General features: G+C 47.7%; 2 protein-coding genes across 2 annotated transcripts in view; one reads left to right on the forward strand and one right to left on the reverse strand.

The window, feature by feature from the left end:
- Psmd13 (proteasome 26S subunit, non-ATPase 13) overlaps positions 1-9,101 on the forward strand; it is a 14,792-nt gene extending 5,691 nt beyond the window's left edge. The window contains exons 7-13 of the mRNA XM_021194548.2: positions 1,618-1,789; positions 2,660-2,739; positions 2,819-2,944; positions 5,149-5,211; positions 7,850-7,930; positions 8,039-8,155; positions 8,653-9,101. Coding sequence (XP_021050207.1) covers positions 1,618-1,789; positions 2,660-2,739; positions 2,819-2,944; positions 5,149-5,211; positions 7,850-7,930; positions 8,039-8,155; positions 8,653-8,748 — 735 coding nt within the window. The 3' untranslated portion in view covers positions 8,749-9,101. The remainder of the gene's footprint in view (positions 1-1,617; positions 1,790-2,659; positions 2,740-2,818; positions 2,945-5,148; positions 5,212-7,849; positions 7,931-8,038; positions 8,156-8,652) is intronic.
- A 287-nt stretch (positions 9,102-9,388) lies between these two features.
- Positions 9,389-10,726, reverse strand: LOC110339130 (cytochrome c oxidase subunit 8B, mitochondrial). The gene is made up of 2 exons (XM_021222659.2): positions 10,521-10,726; positions 9,389-9,537 (listed from the first exon to the last, which is right to left on the reverse strand). The coding sequence occupies exons 1-2, from the start codon at positions 10,629-10,631 to the stop codon at positions 9,436-9,438; spliced, it is 213 nt and encodes a 70-aa protein (XP_021078318.1). The 5' UTR covers positions 10,632-10,726; the 3' UTR covers positions 9,389-9,435.
- Between the last annotated feature and the right edge of the window lie 6,175 nt (positions 10,727-16,901).

Consider the following 16,901-nt stretch of genomic DNA (forward strand, 5'->3'; position numbering starts at 1 on the left):
AAAAAAAAAAAAAAAAGAGCATTCCTTGTGTGACCAGAGCTGTCTGTCCAGTCAGAACTCCATGGGGTCTCATCATGTCAAGCAGTGTATTTCACTGTTCTCTTTCTTCTTGGATTGTTGAAGGTTTCTGTCTATATTTATGTGTTTTGGCATGTACCTGCATGTATGTCTGCGCTACATGCATGCAGTGCCAATGGAGGCCTAAAGAAAGCATTACGTCCTCTGGAACTGGAATTGCAGCCAGATGGAAGCTGCAGTGTGGATGCCAGGGACTGAACCCTGAACCTAGGTCCTTTGCAGTAGCAATACTCTGAATAGTTAGGCCATCTCTTCAGCCCCATCTCTGCCCCTTTGCATTGTTGTTCAGTCTGGGAGACAGGCATAAATAGTGGTAGCAGAGAAACCAATGTAGTATTGTCAGTCCACCTTGTTTATCTAGAGACTGCATGTGCTTTTGTTTTGGCTTAATTTTGGTAACCATAATGTTAACAAAAATACCAGAAGTAGCAGTTGACAGTTTGTTTTCATTGCCCTAAAAAGGTCTTACTTATTGCTTCCTGGTTCCAGATCACATCCATCCTGATTACATTTTGTTTGGAGGTATTAGCTATGGCATACTGAGGGGTGCTGTAACGGGCACCCTGAGACTTCAGCCAGTCTGAGAGTAGAGCAGCACATAGGCAGACCATGTTTCCTCAGTCTGTGCTAGTCCCCCAACAGGCCATCTCAGCCACCATGCACTAGTTACTGTTCTTGTTGCTGTGACCTCATACCTGAGAAGGAACTTAGGGGATGGTTTATTTTGTCTTATAGTCTGAGGGATTACAGTCCACTGTGGCAGCAAAGGTGTGGCGGCAGGAGCAAGAAGTGGTTGGTTACTATGGGTCTGCAGACAGGAACAGAGTAGAGAAGTGCTGGGGCTCAGTGCTGGCTTCATTTTATCACTCCAACAACACTCTCAGGGTGGTGCCGACATTCAGGCTAAACACTCTCTCAGTTACCCTGCTACGTGATTCTAGATCCTCTCAAATTGCTAAATTAACCATCACTGGATGAATATGTCTTCCCAAGCCAGATTTGTGAGTTGATATGTATAGACCATTCATTTTTTACCCTGTGTGGTATATCCCACTATATACTATTTTACAGCTTATGTATCTGTTCTCCTACAAAAGGATTGAGACCATTTACTGTATTACAAGTGTTCTTCGTGTTAGTATTTCCATGCCTGGTCTCCTTTTGCAAGGGCAGTCCCCTCAATGTGTGTGTGAAGTGCTGATGTGAGTTATTCTACAAAACCTTACGGACACCTCTGAAGCTCCCATTGGCAGCCTTAATATTTTCACACTATTTAATTCTCCATGACCCAGTGGAGGTCAAGTGGTAGTGGCTTGATTTTTTTTTTTTTTTTTTTTTTTTTTTAATTTCTTAGTTGGTAGTGGTTTACTAGCAACTGCACTCCCATCTCTACTCTGTTAATTGCCTGTTACTATCTTTTCTACTGTGTCCTTAATATTTCCTGGCTACTACCCCTAGAGGGTGTGGAGTTAGATCCTTTGCCAATCTATTACTTTAAAGATCTTTTAAGTTGGAAGACGATTTACTTCTTGTGTATAGGAAACCATTGAAGATGTTGAAGAGCTGCTCAGCAACCTCCCCGGTGTGACGTCAGTTCACAGTCGTTTCTATGATCTCTCCAGTAAATACTATCAAACAATCGGAAACCACGCGTCCTACTACAAAGATGCTCTACGATTTCTGGGCTGTGTGGACATCAAGGATCTGCCAGGTAACCCGGGGCCCTCACAGTTCTCAGCACTCAAGGAGTCCTTGGCTGAGCACAGCAGGGTGCTGGAGCGAATAGGTCTTAGTTGTGTCAGGTGTTCATCACTTTTAAGGTGGAAAGTTTTGTGTACATTTTAGATTTTATATCATATTTGTCTCCAGCTCATCTTTCTCAGTCCCTTTAGTCCGATGCAGACCCATATTAGTAACTAAGTCAGATTGTAGTGATGTGCCTGTGCTTCTCCAGCCCTCCACAGGGTGAAGGGGATGTGAGATCCCATAGCTGAGACCTCTGCCCTAAAAGGAGTTCATACCTGTGGGAATAAATTACAGTCTTTCAAGAATCTGAGGATGGAAGGAAAAGTAGCCTGAGAGTTTGGGTAAAAATATAGGGAGAGTGTGTTTGAAAGAAAATTTGACTACTTTCTTGAAGCCGTTGGTGGTAAGGAGACTGGCAACTCCTAAAAATGCAAATAAAGCTTTGATTACTCTATGTTAACAGGAATACATTAGAAAAGCGACCACTGGAGCCAATAGAGGAGAAAACAGACTCATTCCAGTCTGAAGAACTGTAGACGGTTAGACCTGTGAGAGAGCTGAGGTGGGGTGGGAGCAAAGGATCTGTTATTCCAGTCAGAGTACAAGCTGAACAGTGAAAGGGTGCATATCTGTGGAGAAAACTTTATACAAGTGGGTTTCCACAAAATTCAGATATACACGGCTCCTGGTATAACCTGAATTCTAGTGCTTTTGAAGAGGTAGCTCATGCTGAAGTTTGGTACTAGAACCATTCTAAGAAGGGCTTCTGTATTTCATGTGTGAGGTTTATAAAGCCAGACAAGGCTGGGATATGACTGACTGTATCATTTTATAGTGTCAGAGCAACAAGAGAGAGCCTTCACACTGGGGCTTGCTGGACTTCTCGGAGAGGGAGTTTTTAACTTTGGAGAACTTGTAAGTTGGCCTGGCACTCAACAGTGTGGGGAGGAGGAAAGTCTGACTTTGTACCAGTTAACTGTCTCTGTCCCCACAGCTCATGCACCCTGTGCTGGAGTCACTGAGGGACACTGACCGACAGTGGCTGATTGACACCTTATATGCTTTCAATAGTGGTGATGTAGATAGGTTCCAGACACTGAAGTCTGCCTGGGGCCAGCAGGTAGGTTTCATGTACCCCGGTGTCTTAGTTACGGTTTTACTGCTGTGAGTAGATACCATGACCAAGGCAACTATTATAAAGACAACATTTAATTGAGACTGGCTTGCAGGTTCAGAGAATCAGTCCATTATCATCAAGGTGGGATAATGGCAGCTTCTAGGCAGACATGGTGCAGGAGAAGCTGAGGGTTCTACATCTCGATCTAAAGGCTGCTAGCAGAATACTGACTTCCAGGCAGCTAGGATGAGGGTCTTAAAGCCCACACCTATAGTGACACACCTACTCCAACAAGGCCACACCTTCTAATAGTGCCACTCCCTGGACAAACCATGTGCAAACCATCACAGCCCATGTCTACTCTTACAACAAGGACTCACTAATCCTCTTCCCTACACACACCAGATACCCAAGAGGGTCTAGGCATAGACTGGACATTGATAGGCAGGCTTGCTCTCCCAGAAACAGGGCAGCAGAGGACTGGGTCACTGCAGTGCTGTTCAGGAGAGGCACAGCATGCTTCTCTGTCTGTGCTGGGTAAGGAGCAGCACAGACTCCCAGAGGAAGAGTGTCTGCAATCTTGAATGAGTGAAGAGATGCAAGAGGAAGAGGACAAGGAAACTTAGCGCATTTGCTGAACTGAAAAGTGTGTGGCCAACATGAGTATAGGCAGTCCCCAGAGCCACAGTGCAGCAGGGAGAGCAGAGCAGGAACCCAAGAGAAGTGTAGCAGTTGGCCAAAGGTGCTTAACAGTAAGAGAAGCCTTTCTTATTTTGTTTCTTTAGTTTGCATTTTTTCTTGTTCATGTATATGTGTATAGTGTGCATTCATATGTGTGTTTGTGCGTGTTCACATGTTTGTGCAAATGCATGTGGAACACAAAAGTTGATACCAGGAATCTTTCTTTGTCACATTCCACTTTATCCATTGAGATAGGCTCTATCACTTAAGCCCAGAGCTTGCCTGTATGGCTAGTCTTGCTACCAGCTCGTTCTGGAGAGCCTCTGTCTCTGTCTTTGGGGCTGGAGTTACAAGTGAGTAGCCACGCCCCCCAGCCCACCTGGCATTTATTTGGGTCCTAAGGATCTAAAGTCTGGTCCTCTCGTTTGCGTGACACTCTAGTCTCTGAGACTTCTCCTCAGCTTAGTAGCATCTCCTTTAAAATGAAATTATTAGAAGTAAATATTTCAAAATATTAATTGTGGTAGGAAATATGGTTATATTCTTATATTTCCTGAAGCTTTGGATTTTCCTATTATTAATAAAAACTTGGGTGGGTGTGGGTGTGTGTAATAGAGCAGGGTTAGAATGAGTGAAGGGGCTTTGAGAAGACAGAAAATAGCAGATCCAGCAAGTCTTAACTGTAGTCTCATTGTGGATTGACCTGTCAGCAAAATATGCCACCTCAAAGAAAGTTGGGGCCAGGTACTCTAGTCATGCCTCTAGTCCCAGCAGAGGTCAAAGGATCACTAGAGACTAGGAGTTAAGGACCAACCTAGGCAATATAATGAATGAGACCCCTATTTTAAAAAAAAGAAAGAAAGACAAGACAGAGAGACTAGCTTGCTGTAGCAATTTATAAGAAGAAAAAAGATTCTGGGATATCTGCAGAAATGTCCCTGCTGGGATTTTCCTTAGCAGAATTTAACCTGGTTTTGTTTTTATTCTGAAGCATGGTCTCTGTGTTCTGGTTTGTCTTGAATTCCCAGGCTCAAGTGGTCCTCTTGCCTTAGCTCCACAGTGCTGGAACACAGGTGTGACATCACACCAGCCTGCAGACTTGCAAAAAGATGAGCTTTTGTTCTCACCGTGGTGGGATTGTCTGTGGCTCTGGCTCTGTAGACTAAGCACGAGCCATTAGGCCTTCAGCACTTTCAGCCAACTGTGCTGGCCAACAGCAGTGCTACCCAAAGCCTTTCAAAACACGAGACTTGTTCTTGGCTGGTTGTGCCTCTGCCAAGAGTCTTGAGGTGCCCGTTGGTGGTGTTTGGAACATCAGTAAATCCTGTTTCATACACTCCTGACTTGAGAGACAGCCTGTTAGTTTCTTCTTTAAATTCTCTGAGACAAAGGGATTTAGTATCACTTGGAGCTCTCAGTGAGCCTCAGCTACCCACAATGTAAAGTGTTTGGGCTTGCCTGGTTCTTTTTGTTTGACCCATAGTAGAGTTTCAGAACCCACATTTCTGTCTTTCTATACTTTGCAGCCTGACTTAGCAGCCAACGAAGCCCAGCTTCTGAGGAAGATCCAGCTGTTGTGCCTTATGGAGGTAAGAAGCACTTGGGGATCCCTGGCAGCAGTGCTGGAACAGTGCTTATGATCTAGCTAGCCTGTGCGCTTTCCCGCCTCTCGGGGGCCCCACTCTTACCTGTTTCCTCCCTTTTGCCTCTGCTCATTAGGTTGGAATTCGGATCTTACACTTTTTTTTTTAACATTTCTTTTGTGGGAGATGGATACACACATGTGGAAATCAGAACAACTCAAGGGAGTCATTTCTCTCCTGCCAGATGGGTTCTAAGGATCAAATTCTGGGTCCCCAGGCTTGGCAGCAAGTGCCTTTACCCACTGAACCATCTCACTGGCCCATGAGTTTGAATCTTAGACAGGCTCCAGTAGACACTTTGTAATTGTCCTTGCCCATTTGAACCTAAAGCCACTGTCTCTTCCTGCCACTAATCTCATGACACACGCCTTCTATCCATGTGCTTTTGTGTGTTCTCCGATAGAATATGAGCTTGTGGGAGAATTGCCTGTGCATTTCCAGTTTCCTACAGTGCTCCTGGGACCTGTCATCAAAGAATGAATATTTGCTCTTGTCAAAAATTCCTTTAAAGTTGGTTTTGTTCTTTAACCTTCTCTGATCATTGGGACCTTGTTTATAGTGGACACTAGCTTAAGAAAACTTGAGTACTTGAATATGAGACTAATAAGACGATCTATATTTTCAATTTTTTTTTTTTTTTAGTTTTTCGAGACAGGGTTTCTCCGTTTAGCTCTGGCTATCCTGGAACTCACTCTGTAGACCAGGCTGGCCTCGAACTCAGAAATCCGGCCTGCCTCTGCCTCCCAAGTGCTGGGATTAAAGGCGTGCGCCACCACTGCCCTGCCAGAATTTTTTTTTTAAGCAAGACAGCCTCTCACTATGTCATCCTGACCATAACCTGGAATTTGCTATGAACCAGGCTGGTCTTGAACTCACAGAGATCTGCCTATCTCTGCCTTCTGAGTACTGGGATTAAAGGCATGTGCAGCCAAGCTCTCACAGAACAACCACAACTTCTTACAAAAAAAAAAAAAAAAAAAAAACTTTTATTTTTAATTTTGTTTATTTTCTATCCCAACTGCAGTTCCCCCTCCCAGGTCTTCTCCTTACTTTCCGTCTCCCACCCCACTCCCCATCCACTCCTCCCTCCCTCTTCAGAAAAGGGCTGGCCTCCGTGGATATCAACCAGCCATGGCATATCAGGTTGTATAAGAGTAGTGATCCTCTTCTTTTAAGGCTAGATGAGGTAACACAGAAGGGGGAAGGGTCCCAGAGGCAGGCAACAGAGTCGGAGACAGCTCCTGCTCCCTCTGTTAGCAACCCTACAGGAAGACCAAGCCTCACAACTGGAGCTTATGCAGAGGGCCTAGGCCAGCCCCTATCAGGCTTCCTGGTCAGCAGTTGAGTCTCTGTGAACTCCTGTGGGCTCAGATTGCGTGATTTGTGGGTTTCCCTCACCCTTTCCCTTGGGATTTGCCCAAGCTCTACCTAATATTTGGCTGTGGGTCTCTGCATCTGTTTCCATCAGTTGCTGGGTACAGCCTCTCTTGACAGTTGGGCCAGATGGCAATCTATGAGTATAACAGAATATCATTAGGAATTCTCCTCCCCTAGTTTCTGTGCCACCTTTACCCCTGCATGTCTTGTAGGCAGGACAAATCGTAGGTCAAGGCTATTGTAGCTGGGTTGATGACCTAGTTCCTCTACTGGAAGTCTGGCCTGGTTACAGGGGATTTTGGTTCAGCCCATATCTCCCATTGCTAGGAGTCCCTAGGTTCACCTCATCAACTCCTGGATGTTTCCATTGCCTTAGGTGTCCAGCTCATCCCAGAGATGCCCTGATTCCAGTTGTATCTCCCAGTACTCTCTCCTCCATCCTTCCCACACCTCATCCTTCCTACTCTCATCCCTACTCTCTACACCCATCTACCATGACACAAGAACACTTGTTCGGGGGCTGGCGAGATGGCTCAGTGGGTAATAGCACTGACTGCTCTTTGGAAGGTCATGAGTTCAAATCTCAGCAACTACATGGTGGCTCACAACCACCCGTAATGAGATCTGATGCCCTCTTCTGGTGCGTCTGAAGACAACTACAGTGTACTTATGTATAATAATAATAAATAAATCTTTGGGCCGGAGCAAGCAAGGCCAACCAGATTGAGCAGAGGTCTTACAAAAATCTTCAATTCCCAACAACCACATGAAGGCTCACAACCGTCTGTACAGCTACAGTGTACTCACATACATACATACATACATACATCTTTAAAAAAAAACAAAAGACAAAGCAAAAAACAAACAAACAAAAAAACCACACTTGCTTAGCTCTGTTCGTAACAGCCAGAAACTGGGACCTTTTTTTAATGACTTAGTTTTGTTTCACATACATGAATGTTTTGTCTGTATGTATGGCATGTGTGTCTGTGTGAAGGTGTCAGATCAACTGGACCTGGAGTTACAGACAGTTGGGAGCTGCCATGTGGGGCTGGAATTGAACCTGGATCCTTTGGAAGAATAGCCAATTAACTCCTTAACCACTGAGCCATATCTCCAGCTCTGACCCCCCCCCCCCAAAAAAAAAAATTTTTAAACAATTCTCTTTTTAACCACTTTTGCTTAGAAAACTAGTTTTGTTTTTCAGATGACTTTCACACGGCCTGCCAACCACAGACAACTCACTTTTGAAGAAATTGCCAAAAGTGCCAAAATCACTGTCAACAAGGTATGGTTCTTGGACTTGGGTCACAGCAGCAGTGCTACCACACCCCTGGCCGAAATCTGGCCTCAGCGAGCACTGCTCCCAGTGTGTCTCATGGAGCCCCTTGCACAGGTGGAGTTGCTGGTGATGAAGGCGCTCTCGGTGGGGCTGGTGAGAGGCAGCATAGACGAGGTGGACAAGCGGGTCCACATGACGTGGGTACAGCCGCGAGTGCTGGATTTGCAGCAGGTAAGGGGGCTGGGCCCCTGCCCTTTGCCGGTTTACCAATGCTGTCCTAGTTTTATGTGGATGGAGGCCGTTTAGGAAGCAGACACTGTTCCACACAAGGTAGTGCAGGTGGGATTACTGCTGTGGAGACCTAGAAAAGCAGGCCTGAGGTCTGAGCCCTGCACTTACAGGCTTACTGTGACAACAGTACTGGCTGCTCTGCTGATGTCTCCTAATCCTCAAATTGCTGCTCCAGCAGACATGTTCCTGGTTTTGTGACTTGATCCCATGCCCTATCATGTTTCCCGGATGTTTAATCCTGTGATTGCCTCATTCTTTTTCTTTCATGTGAGATTTTAGAATGTCCTCGTGATCAGAATTGGCACAGTGATTCCATCACTCACCTCCACCTTCAGTTCTGTTACCCTTAGCATTTCCCCAAAAAAGAACTAGAGACTCAGCCCTCCCACACAGTCTCCCTTGTAGCTGATACCCATGTGATCCTGATTTGCCTTTAGATCAAGGGGATGAAGGACCGTCTGGAGCTTTGGTGCACAGATGTGAAGAGCATGGAGATGCTGGTGGAACACCAGGCTCAGGACATCCTCACCTAGTGCTCCCGTGTCCTGCAGACCCTGCCTCACCTTGCAAGGCAATTCTGTGACCCCCGAAACCATCAGCAGATGTATTCATTTGGGATGGAGTTTAGGATCCTGCTTGGAGTGGGAACTGTTCTTGCTATAAAAGCAGAGAACTATCACTGGTGGGGGTGTGACTACTTGGAGAAGGCTCCTGTGTGGGGTCTTTTGTAGCATGCAAGGGGTGGGCGGGGGGCTCCAGCCTAGGTGATGAGGAAGGGCACGAACGGGAATGGGGACAGAGCCGTCTCCACCCAGCTCCACCTGCGTGGACTTGGCAGTGTGGTCTAAGAGTACTTCTCTAATAAATGCCTTGGCATTGTTCTGTTGGTGCTTCTGTTCTTTGACTTAGATTCTTAGCCAATCCTGTGTCTGAAAAGAAATGAGCATGTAAGCTGGGACTCAGGGTTGGTGGGGACTTGCCTTACTCCTCCCCTGTCACCATGCACAGGACCGCCACCAAAGAAGTGAGTTCTGTATTGTCAGACAGGGATGCATTGGTTCCTTTTTGCAGTCATCTTGAGAGCATTCTCAGACCCAGGAATCCACACTCATCACCCAGCATCACTAAGGCACCAGATATCAGGCGTGCCACGCTCAAGAATCTGCACAAGCAGTAGGTGGATGGAAGTGTTTAATGAACTCTCTCAGGGATGTGCCACTTCATGCTGTGGCGCTCTTTTTATAGCTCTCCAGGTGGGCTAAGACCCATCCTGCTGGAACCATGAAACCAAGGCTGATGGCTGAGATTCCCACAGCCTGCTCCTGTGAAAAGAAAGCACACATGAGTCCACTGGCCACTAGAAGGCTCAGGCCCAGCCACAGGCCAGGCTACCTTCCCCGTCCTTAGACTCCTGGGGCAGAAGCATCCCTCCAGCTGGGGACTGCTACCCTTGCTCTTCCTCTTTGTTGGCAGCCATAGTCCCCATTTGCCTTCGGCTTCTCTAGGCAGGCTTGTGAGCAGGCAAGCTCTGCTGTGTCAGAGCTTGGCAGCCTGGAGCCCTTGGCAGGGAGAATGACCTCACAAATCAGGAGAAATAGTCTCGGGCTTCAGAACCCAAGATCCTGCCTAGCTGAAGCAGCTCCCAGTAAGGCAGAGGTTCACTCAGCTCCTGTCCGGTCTTACGTTCCAGGGTGCTGTGCAGAAGAGCAGAACAGCTAAGGTTTCCATTGTTATAAACAAACACTGGGCCTTTCTCGGAAAGCAGTCCCATTCAGAAGCCACGCCGGCTAAGGCCTTGTGTGTCTTGTGAGCAGTGGTGACCCCCATCAGGGGCACAGTAGCTTTAGTGTTCTCAGTAGCTTTAGGTTGAGAAGCAGATTCTGAGGTATCCACTGCATTGACACCCTGAGTTCCCTCTAAATACGGCCTGCGTTCGAGTCTTAACGCTGAATCAGTACTTCATTTGGAAACTAGTCCTTCCTATTGACCTCAATCCTGAATTTAAGTAAATTTGGCATAGAATAGGGATCTTAGTCTGGGCTGTGTGTGACCAAATGCCCCCTAGTTCTGTCACTGTCGACCTTGGCCAGAGGTATGTGAAACCTGAGGACAGTCCCCACCCCACTATTTGCAGCCCCTTAAGAGCCTAGCCCACAGGCAGTGGTGCCAGAGCCCTCCTCTGGCACCCAGACAGAGTCTTGCATAAAACACTGATACCCAGCACCACGTCCACCCCTCTCCTTTGTCACTTTAATCCTCCCTGTTACCCTGAAGCCCAGGGAATGCTACCTTAGAAGTTACTTACCACGGCGGAAGTGGGAGTTTTGGCTGGCTTGGCAGAGACATGGGCTTTAGGAACCACTGTGAACTTCACAGGCGCTTGGAGCAGCCGCAGGACAGGGGGGAGCCTTGGCATGATTCTCGGGGTCGCAATTCTTCCTTGGCCCCAAAGAGGCACCCTGAATGTCCGCTGCACGTCCTCTGACCACTTAGGTAGCTGGAGCTTTTTATAGCTGGGGTGGAGAGCCGCAGCTGTCTCCTGTCACAAGACTTGGCAGAAAGGTGACTGCTGGTAACTGGGAGAGAGCCGGTCTGTCCTGTGAGCCCCTCAACATGTAGGGCCCTTCCATACAAGATTCACTTCTTTGCAGAAAGAGACTTCAATGGGACAAACCCAGGAAAGTCAGACTTTAAAATGCAAGAGATGTGGTATACTTTAAAAAATAAACCTTAACTCTTGGGGTATCAGCCAAACAATACATACAGAGCCTGCATTGAAGTCCTGTGCCGTGTTTGCTGCAAAGGAGCAAAAATAAAGTGTACACCAGGCACTTTCTGAGTGTCAGCTGTGGGCAGGAACTATGTCTGGGGTCAGACCCTTGTCCCCAATCAAGGACCAGGCTGGGTGAGCTCTAGCACCCAGGCCTCTCTACAGATAGTGTGCTGTCCATTTCTCCCCAGACTTGTGTTAGTGCCATGTTGTCCTGCTTCCTGGAAGACTGTCACCCTGCAGACCCCACTCTCCCTCCCATGTGGCCCTGTCCTCTGTCCCCAGGCAACTGTCCTCTTATCCCAGCTGACTCCTACCAAATGCAAGGGTAGTTTCCCCACACTCTGTCAGCCTTGCTCAGTTGCTGGCTTCCCTTCCATCTCATTCAGTCTCTTCCTGACCTCGGGTCAGCCTCAGGCTCTTGGGTCTCCATCTGGTCTTTCCAGACCGCCTGGCCCCAGACCAAGTTCTGTGGCCCTGAAGTGTTCCATCTCCAGCAGCAGTCTCTATTTGCTCTGGAATTTATACTCTGCTTCTAACACACCAGTAGCACCACACCCTAGAGATTAGCTCCCCGTCTTCCCAAACCCTAACCTCAAACACTTCTACTTTGACCTCTCTACACACTGCCTCAGACAATTCTTGTAAAGCAGCCGTCATCACTGCCTATGATCTGCCTCCTACGGGCTGCATGCACTGCCTCCCCACAGCCTCCGAGGCCTGACTAGCATCCATAACACATTGTCGGCACACACTAGTGCTTTTTACTGGACTCCCCCTTCTGTTCTCTCAATATCTGTTCAGGTCACAAATGGCGTCTGAAGTGCATCTTGCTCTGCCATGTGCTCCCTTGACTAGAAGAGAAGGTTTGTGAAGGGTAGGAGCCCCACATTCTCCACTGAGTCTTTAAGACCTAGAGCAGTTTCTGGCTTAGCAGAATGTTCATCCAGGTAGTCAGGATGGATGGATGAGTGAGTGTGTGGGTAGTCAGCTGGACAAGAAGATGGAAGGATGGATGGGTGATGTTCCCATCAGTCACCAGGCCCTGGCCTAGACTGGGTCCTACTTGATAAACGCTGGGTTCTCTTCAGGGAAAATGTTCCAGTATCAGAAGAATTGTCATGGCCGGTAAAGGCCACAGCCCAGTGTGCCTCGTAGTTGCTTTCAGACAATATTGGTGAAATTGTCTGAAATGGGAAATGTGGTCACGGGGCATTCAGCCTCTTCTTTGACCGCTGTATGCACCCCTAAAGTTAGCCAGGTCACCGCCCTTCCTGGAGACCATTGTGCCCTCATTTGTTTAGAAATGGTGATAAAGGGAATCTGTTTCACTAGGAACTTTACTTTTATTCTTCCTGAGAAGAATTGGCTGTGTGTGTAGAACTCCTTAAGCTCCACCTACCCAGTAGGCCCAGTCTAGTCCAGCAAGGAGACAGGTCCAAGGAGGTCAGAGGGAGGGCTCCGATGGGGAGGTTAAATGAATGTTATTTCCCCAGCACTGAGCTCCAGATTCCAGCCCCACGCTGTGGGGGGCCTCTTCCACTCCTCTGGCATAATCCCTTCCGCCTAAACCTTTAATTACAGCCTTGGGGTCCTGTCATGGATAAGGCTGTGGACCTGAGCAATTTGTTCAGAGGCTCAGTCTTCCACTACTGTTTCCTCTTTCACAAGTAAGACCTGTCTGTAACCTGTCCAGGCCGGCTTCTGACGGAGACCTCCTTCTCTGCCTTTCTGGGCTTGGGCCATTTTCTGACTGGCTGTTGGCAGGACCGGCTCTAGATTGCAAGATCGCCCTAGGCCCGGATCATACCACCCTTCACAGAGTGGCTCCAAGTTCTAGCAGTGTCAAGACAGCTGAGTCTGTCCCATTCCAGATCTGTCTGGTACTTCGTTTTTTGTGTTTGTTTGTTTGTTTGTTTGAAGACAGGGTTTCTCTGTATAGCCCTGGCTGTCCTGGAACTCTGTAAACCAGGCTGGCCTTGAACTCAGAAATTAGCCTCCCTCTGCCTCCCAAGTGCTGGAATTAAGGCATGTGCCACCACTGCCAGGCTGGTACTTTAAGAGAAAGTTTAGGCTTATAGACAGGTTGTGAAGACAGGGTGAAGTATTTCCGTGAGACCAGCACCGCTCCCCATTATTACTACAGAAGTAGGAGCAAGCCCAGGTCATGCTGTGCAGAAGCACTTCAAATGGGATAAGGGGTAGAGAGAGCCACCACCCTCCACTGCTTCAGGCCTGCCGACATCTCCTAGCCCAACCATGGTGGACGAGGCCTCAGTGAGGCAGGGTTAGAGGGGGGTAGCCAGTGCACAGAGAATCTACCAGTCCCCCCAGAACCTTGGTGGTCACACCAGTGAGAGCCTTCCACTCCCTTCCCATGCCCTCCCCAGATGTTCTGGCCTTCCAGAACTCTCCAGGCACAACCCAACCCTCTTCATTCCTCCACTGACGTGGCCTCTATCCCCGCTACTCCGAGTAGAGAAGTAATTGTCTCTCCTCCCTGGTCTGCCTTATACTTAAAGAAGAAGGAGAAAACAGTGGCATGCAGTATAGAATAGAAATGAAGGCCTTGAGGAGCAGCCAAGAAGACTGAGCCATGGAGAAGTCCCAGTACAGGCCGGCCAACCCTAGCTTGGCCTGAACATGAGTGCCTCTCTGGATGTGTCATGGACAGCTTGTCCTTATGCTCAAGTCTTCATTCCGCATTCAAACACACAACGTATGCACATGCCACCACCATCCTGGCCTTTAGCCTGAACACCCAGTAAAAGTGAAGCTCACCTCTGCCTGCGGGACCCCTGGAGATCTGAGCAGACAATCGTGGACACAGGGCACCACCCTGTGGCCAGATTTGGAAGTACAGGAACTGCTGGAGAAAGTAATGCTTTACCTACCGGGTGTCCAGAGGATGGGCTCCTGCCATTTACCCTGGGCTTCTTTCCATCTGTATCCCGTAAAACAGGTTTCCAGAATATGGGATCTGAAGAAAGCCAGCAGCACCCGGAGGTCAGCTGGAGGGGACGCTTGTGCTCCGCGCAGAGGCTCTCCTGGAGGCATTTACAACATTTATCGGCCAGAGGCTTGTTGCTCATGTCACATCACCATTTTCATTTACATAAAGATGCGATGGTTGGGCTAGAGAGATGGATGGCTCTCTGGTTAAAAACATTTGCCACACAATCACAAGTACTGGACTTCAGAGCCCAGCAGCCTGGTACCTCACCATTGCCTGTAACTCCACCTCAGAGGGGTCCAAAGCCCTCTTCTGGCCTTGGTGTGCACAGTGACATACAGTGTGTGTGCCCACACATGTGGACGTATACAATACGTACATACTTAATTAAAAACTTGGTGCTTCCCATGGATTCAAAACTAATAAGCTACTTTCCAATTTACACTGTGTAAAATCCACTGTGTAAAAAAATTATTCCTCATTGTGAAGGTTAATTTTTTTTTGAGACAGGGTTTCTCTGTGTAGCCCTGGCTGTCCTGAAACTCACTTTGTAGACCAGGCTGACCTCGAACTCAGAAATCCACCTGCCACCAGGTGTGGTGGCACACGCCTTTAATCCCAGCACTCGGGAGGCAGAGGCAGGCAGATTTCTGCGTTCGAGGCCAGTCTGGTCTGCAGAGTGAGTTCCAGGGCTATACAGAGAAACCCTGTCTCAAAAACCAACAAAAAAGAAAGAAAGAAAGAAAGAAAGAAAGAAAGAAAGAAAGAAAGAAAGAAAGAAAGAAAGAAAGAAGAAATCTGCCTGCCTCTGCCTCCCGAGTGCTGGGATTAGAAACCCTGTCTCAAAAACCAACAAGAAAGAAAGAAAGAAAGAAAGAAAGAAAGAAAGAAAGAAAGAAAGAAAGAAAGAAAGAAAGAAAGAAAGAAAGAAAGAAGAAGAAGAAATCTGCCTGCCTCTGCCTCCCGAGTGCTGGGATTAAATGCGTGTGCCACCACACCTGGCTGTGAAGGTTAATCTTAATTATTGACTGGATCTGGACCCACTGTAGAAACATACTTCTGGGTTTGTCTGTGTGGATGTTTCTAGAATGGTTTAAAGGAAGAGGAAGATCTATCTGCTCTGGTGTGGGCCGCACCTTCTTCCTGTGGACTGGGTCGTAGGCCAGATGAAGGAGGAAGACAGCTGGGCGGCATCTCTCTCTCCTCCCTGACTGGATTAACATAACAAGCTGCCTCCTTTTCCGTTGTCATCCCTCTCCACCGTGATGGTCTGTACCTTCCAACTCTGAGCCAAAATAAGAGCTTCCTTCCCCCCCCTTTTAATTATTTTATTAGATATTTTCTTCATTTACATTTCAAATGCTATCCCGAATGTCCCCTATACCCTCCCCCCACCCTGCTCCCCTACCCACCCACTCCCACTTCTTGGCTCTGGCGTTCCCCTGCTATGGGGCATATAAAGTTTGCAAGACCAAGGAGCCTCTCTTCCCAATGGTGGCTGAATACGTCATCTTCTGCTACCTATGCAGCTGAGCCACGAGCTCTGGGGGTTCTAAGCCACTGTTGTCAGAGAGTTTGTCAAATCAACCAGGAGAGTAACAGGCATTCAGCAAAGGAAGATGTCCACCAGCCATCGAGACGTGAGTCCTACTTGATACAACCTAAACACCGAGGCACTGTGACATTGAAGCAGCAACTGAGAGCACAAACAGAGACGCCCACAATAGGATGGGCCTTTCTAGGGAGGGATTTCATGTGGAAATTCCTGAATTTCATTCCCAGCACTACATACTGGTGTGGTGATATGTACTTATCCCAGCACTGGGGAGGACCATAGGTTCAAGATTGCCCTTGGTTACATAGAGAGCATGAGCCTAGGCTAGGATTCGAGAGACCCTGTTCCCCAGAACTATAAAACGGCAGCCAGCGAGATGGATCAGCCTAGTGATGCGTTCCGTCCCTACTGAGAGGCGCCCAACAGAGGGAGGAAGCAGACTCCCACAATTATCTTCTGACCTCCGCAGGTTATGCTATGGCTTGTGCGTGCCCCCAGCTAAGTAAGTGTGATGGTTTGTATATTCTTGGACCAGGAAGTGGCACCATTTTTAGGTGTGCCTTGTTGGAATAGGTGTGACCTGGTTGGCGTAGGTGTGTCACTGTGGGTGTGGGCTTAAGACCCTCACCCTAGTTGCCTGGAAGTCAGTCTTCCACTAGCAACCTTCAGATGAAGATGTAGAACTCTCAGCTCTGCCTGTGCCATGCCTGCCTGGATGCTGCCATGCTCCCACTTTGATGATAATGGACTGAACCTCTGAGCCTGTAAGCCAGCCCCAAATAAATGTTGTTTTTATAAGACTTGCCTTGGTCATGGTGTCTGTTCACAGCAGTAAAACCCTAAGACAATCAATCAATCAATCAAATCAATAAATAATTTAAAAGATAAAATCAAACACTAAAAAGAATTTAAAATTTGGGTGCTCAGCACTTGGGAGGCAGAAGCAGATGGACCTCTGAGTTCAAGTCCAGTCTGGTCTATAGAGTGAGTTCCAGGACAGCCAAGGCTATACAGAGAAACCATGACTCAAAAACAAAAAGAAAAACAAATTAAAACGGCTCTTATCCATGGCATGGTTTTCCTCTGCTGCCAGGCTTGCTCTGCAGCAGTGTATCTAATAAGCTGCAGTGTATCTAATAAGCTGCCGGGGTCTGGCTCTGGTAATCTCATTCTGCTACAGTGTTATCTAATAAGCAGCTGTGCCTTCTGTCTCTGGTAACCTTATTCCCAGCCTGTCATTAGCCTGTTAGTGAGGGTTCTCAGCACAGCACTTCTAACCCTTGTACATGTATGCTATGATTCCCTTTCATGAAGGACAAACTGACTCAAGCTCAATCCACAGGGATGTACCCTCTGGACCTGCCATGGGGCTTCAAAACCCCGTCTGTTTTGTTAATATAATGGTTAA

This window comes from Mus pahari, chromosome 1 (genome assembly GCF_900095145.1).
Source record: "Mus pahari chromosome 1, PAHARI_EIJ_v1.1, whole genome shotgun sequence".
NCBI classification, from domain to species: Eukaryota; Metazoa; Chordata; class Mammalia; order Rodentia; family Muridae; genus Mus; species Mus pahari.

Excerpts from the sequence above, each read along its gene's own strand:
- LOC110339130 (XM_021222659.2), bottom strand. The coding sequence starts at position 10,631 with ATGCCAAGGCTCCCCCCTGTCCTGCGGCTGCTCCAAGCGCCTGTGAAG. Across the intron at positions 9,538-10,520 it reads AAACTCCCACTTCCGCCGTG|GAGCAGGCTGTGGGAATCTC; the intron begins GTAAGTAACTTC and ends TTCTTTTCACAG.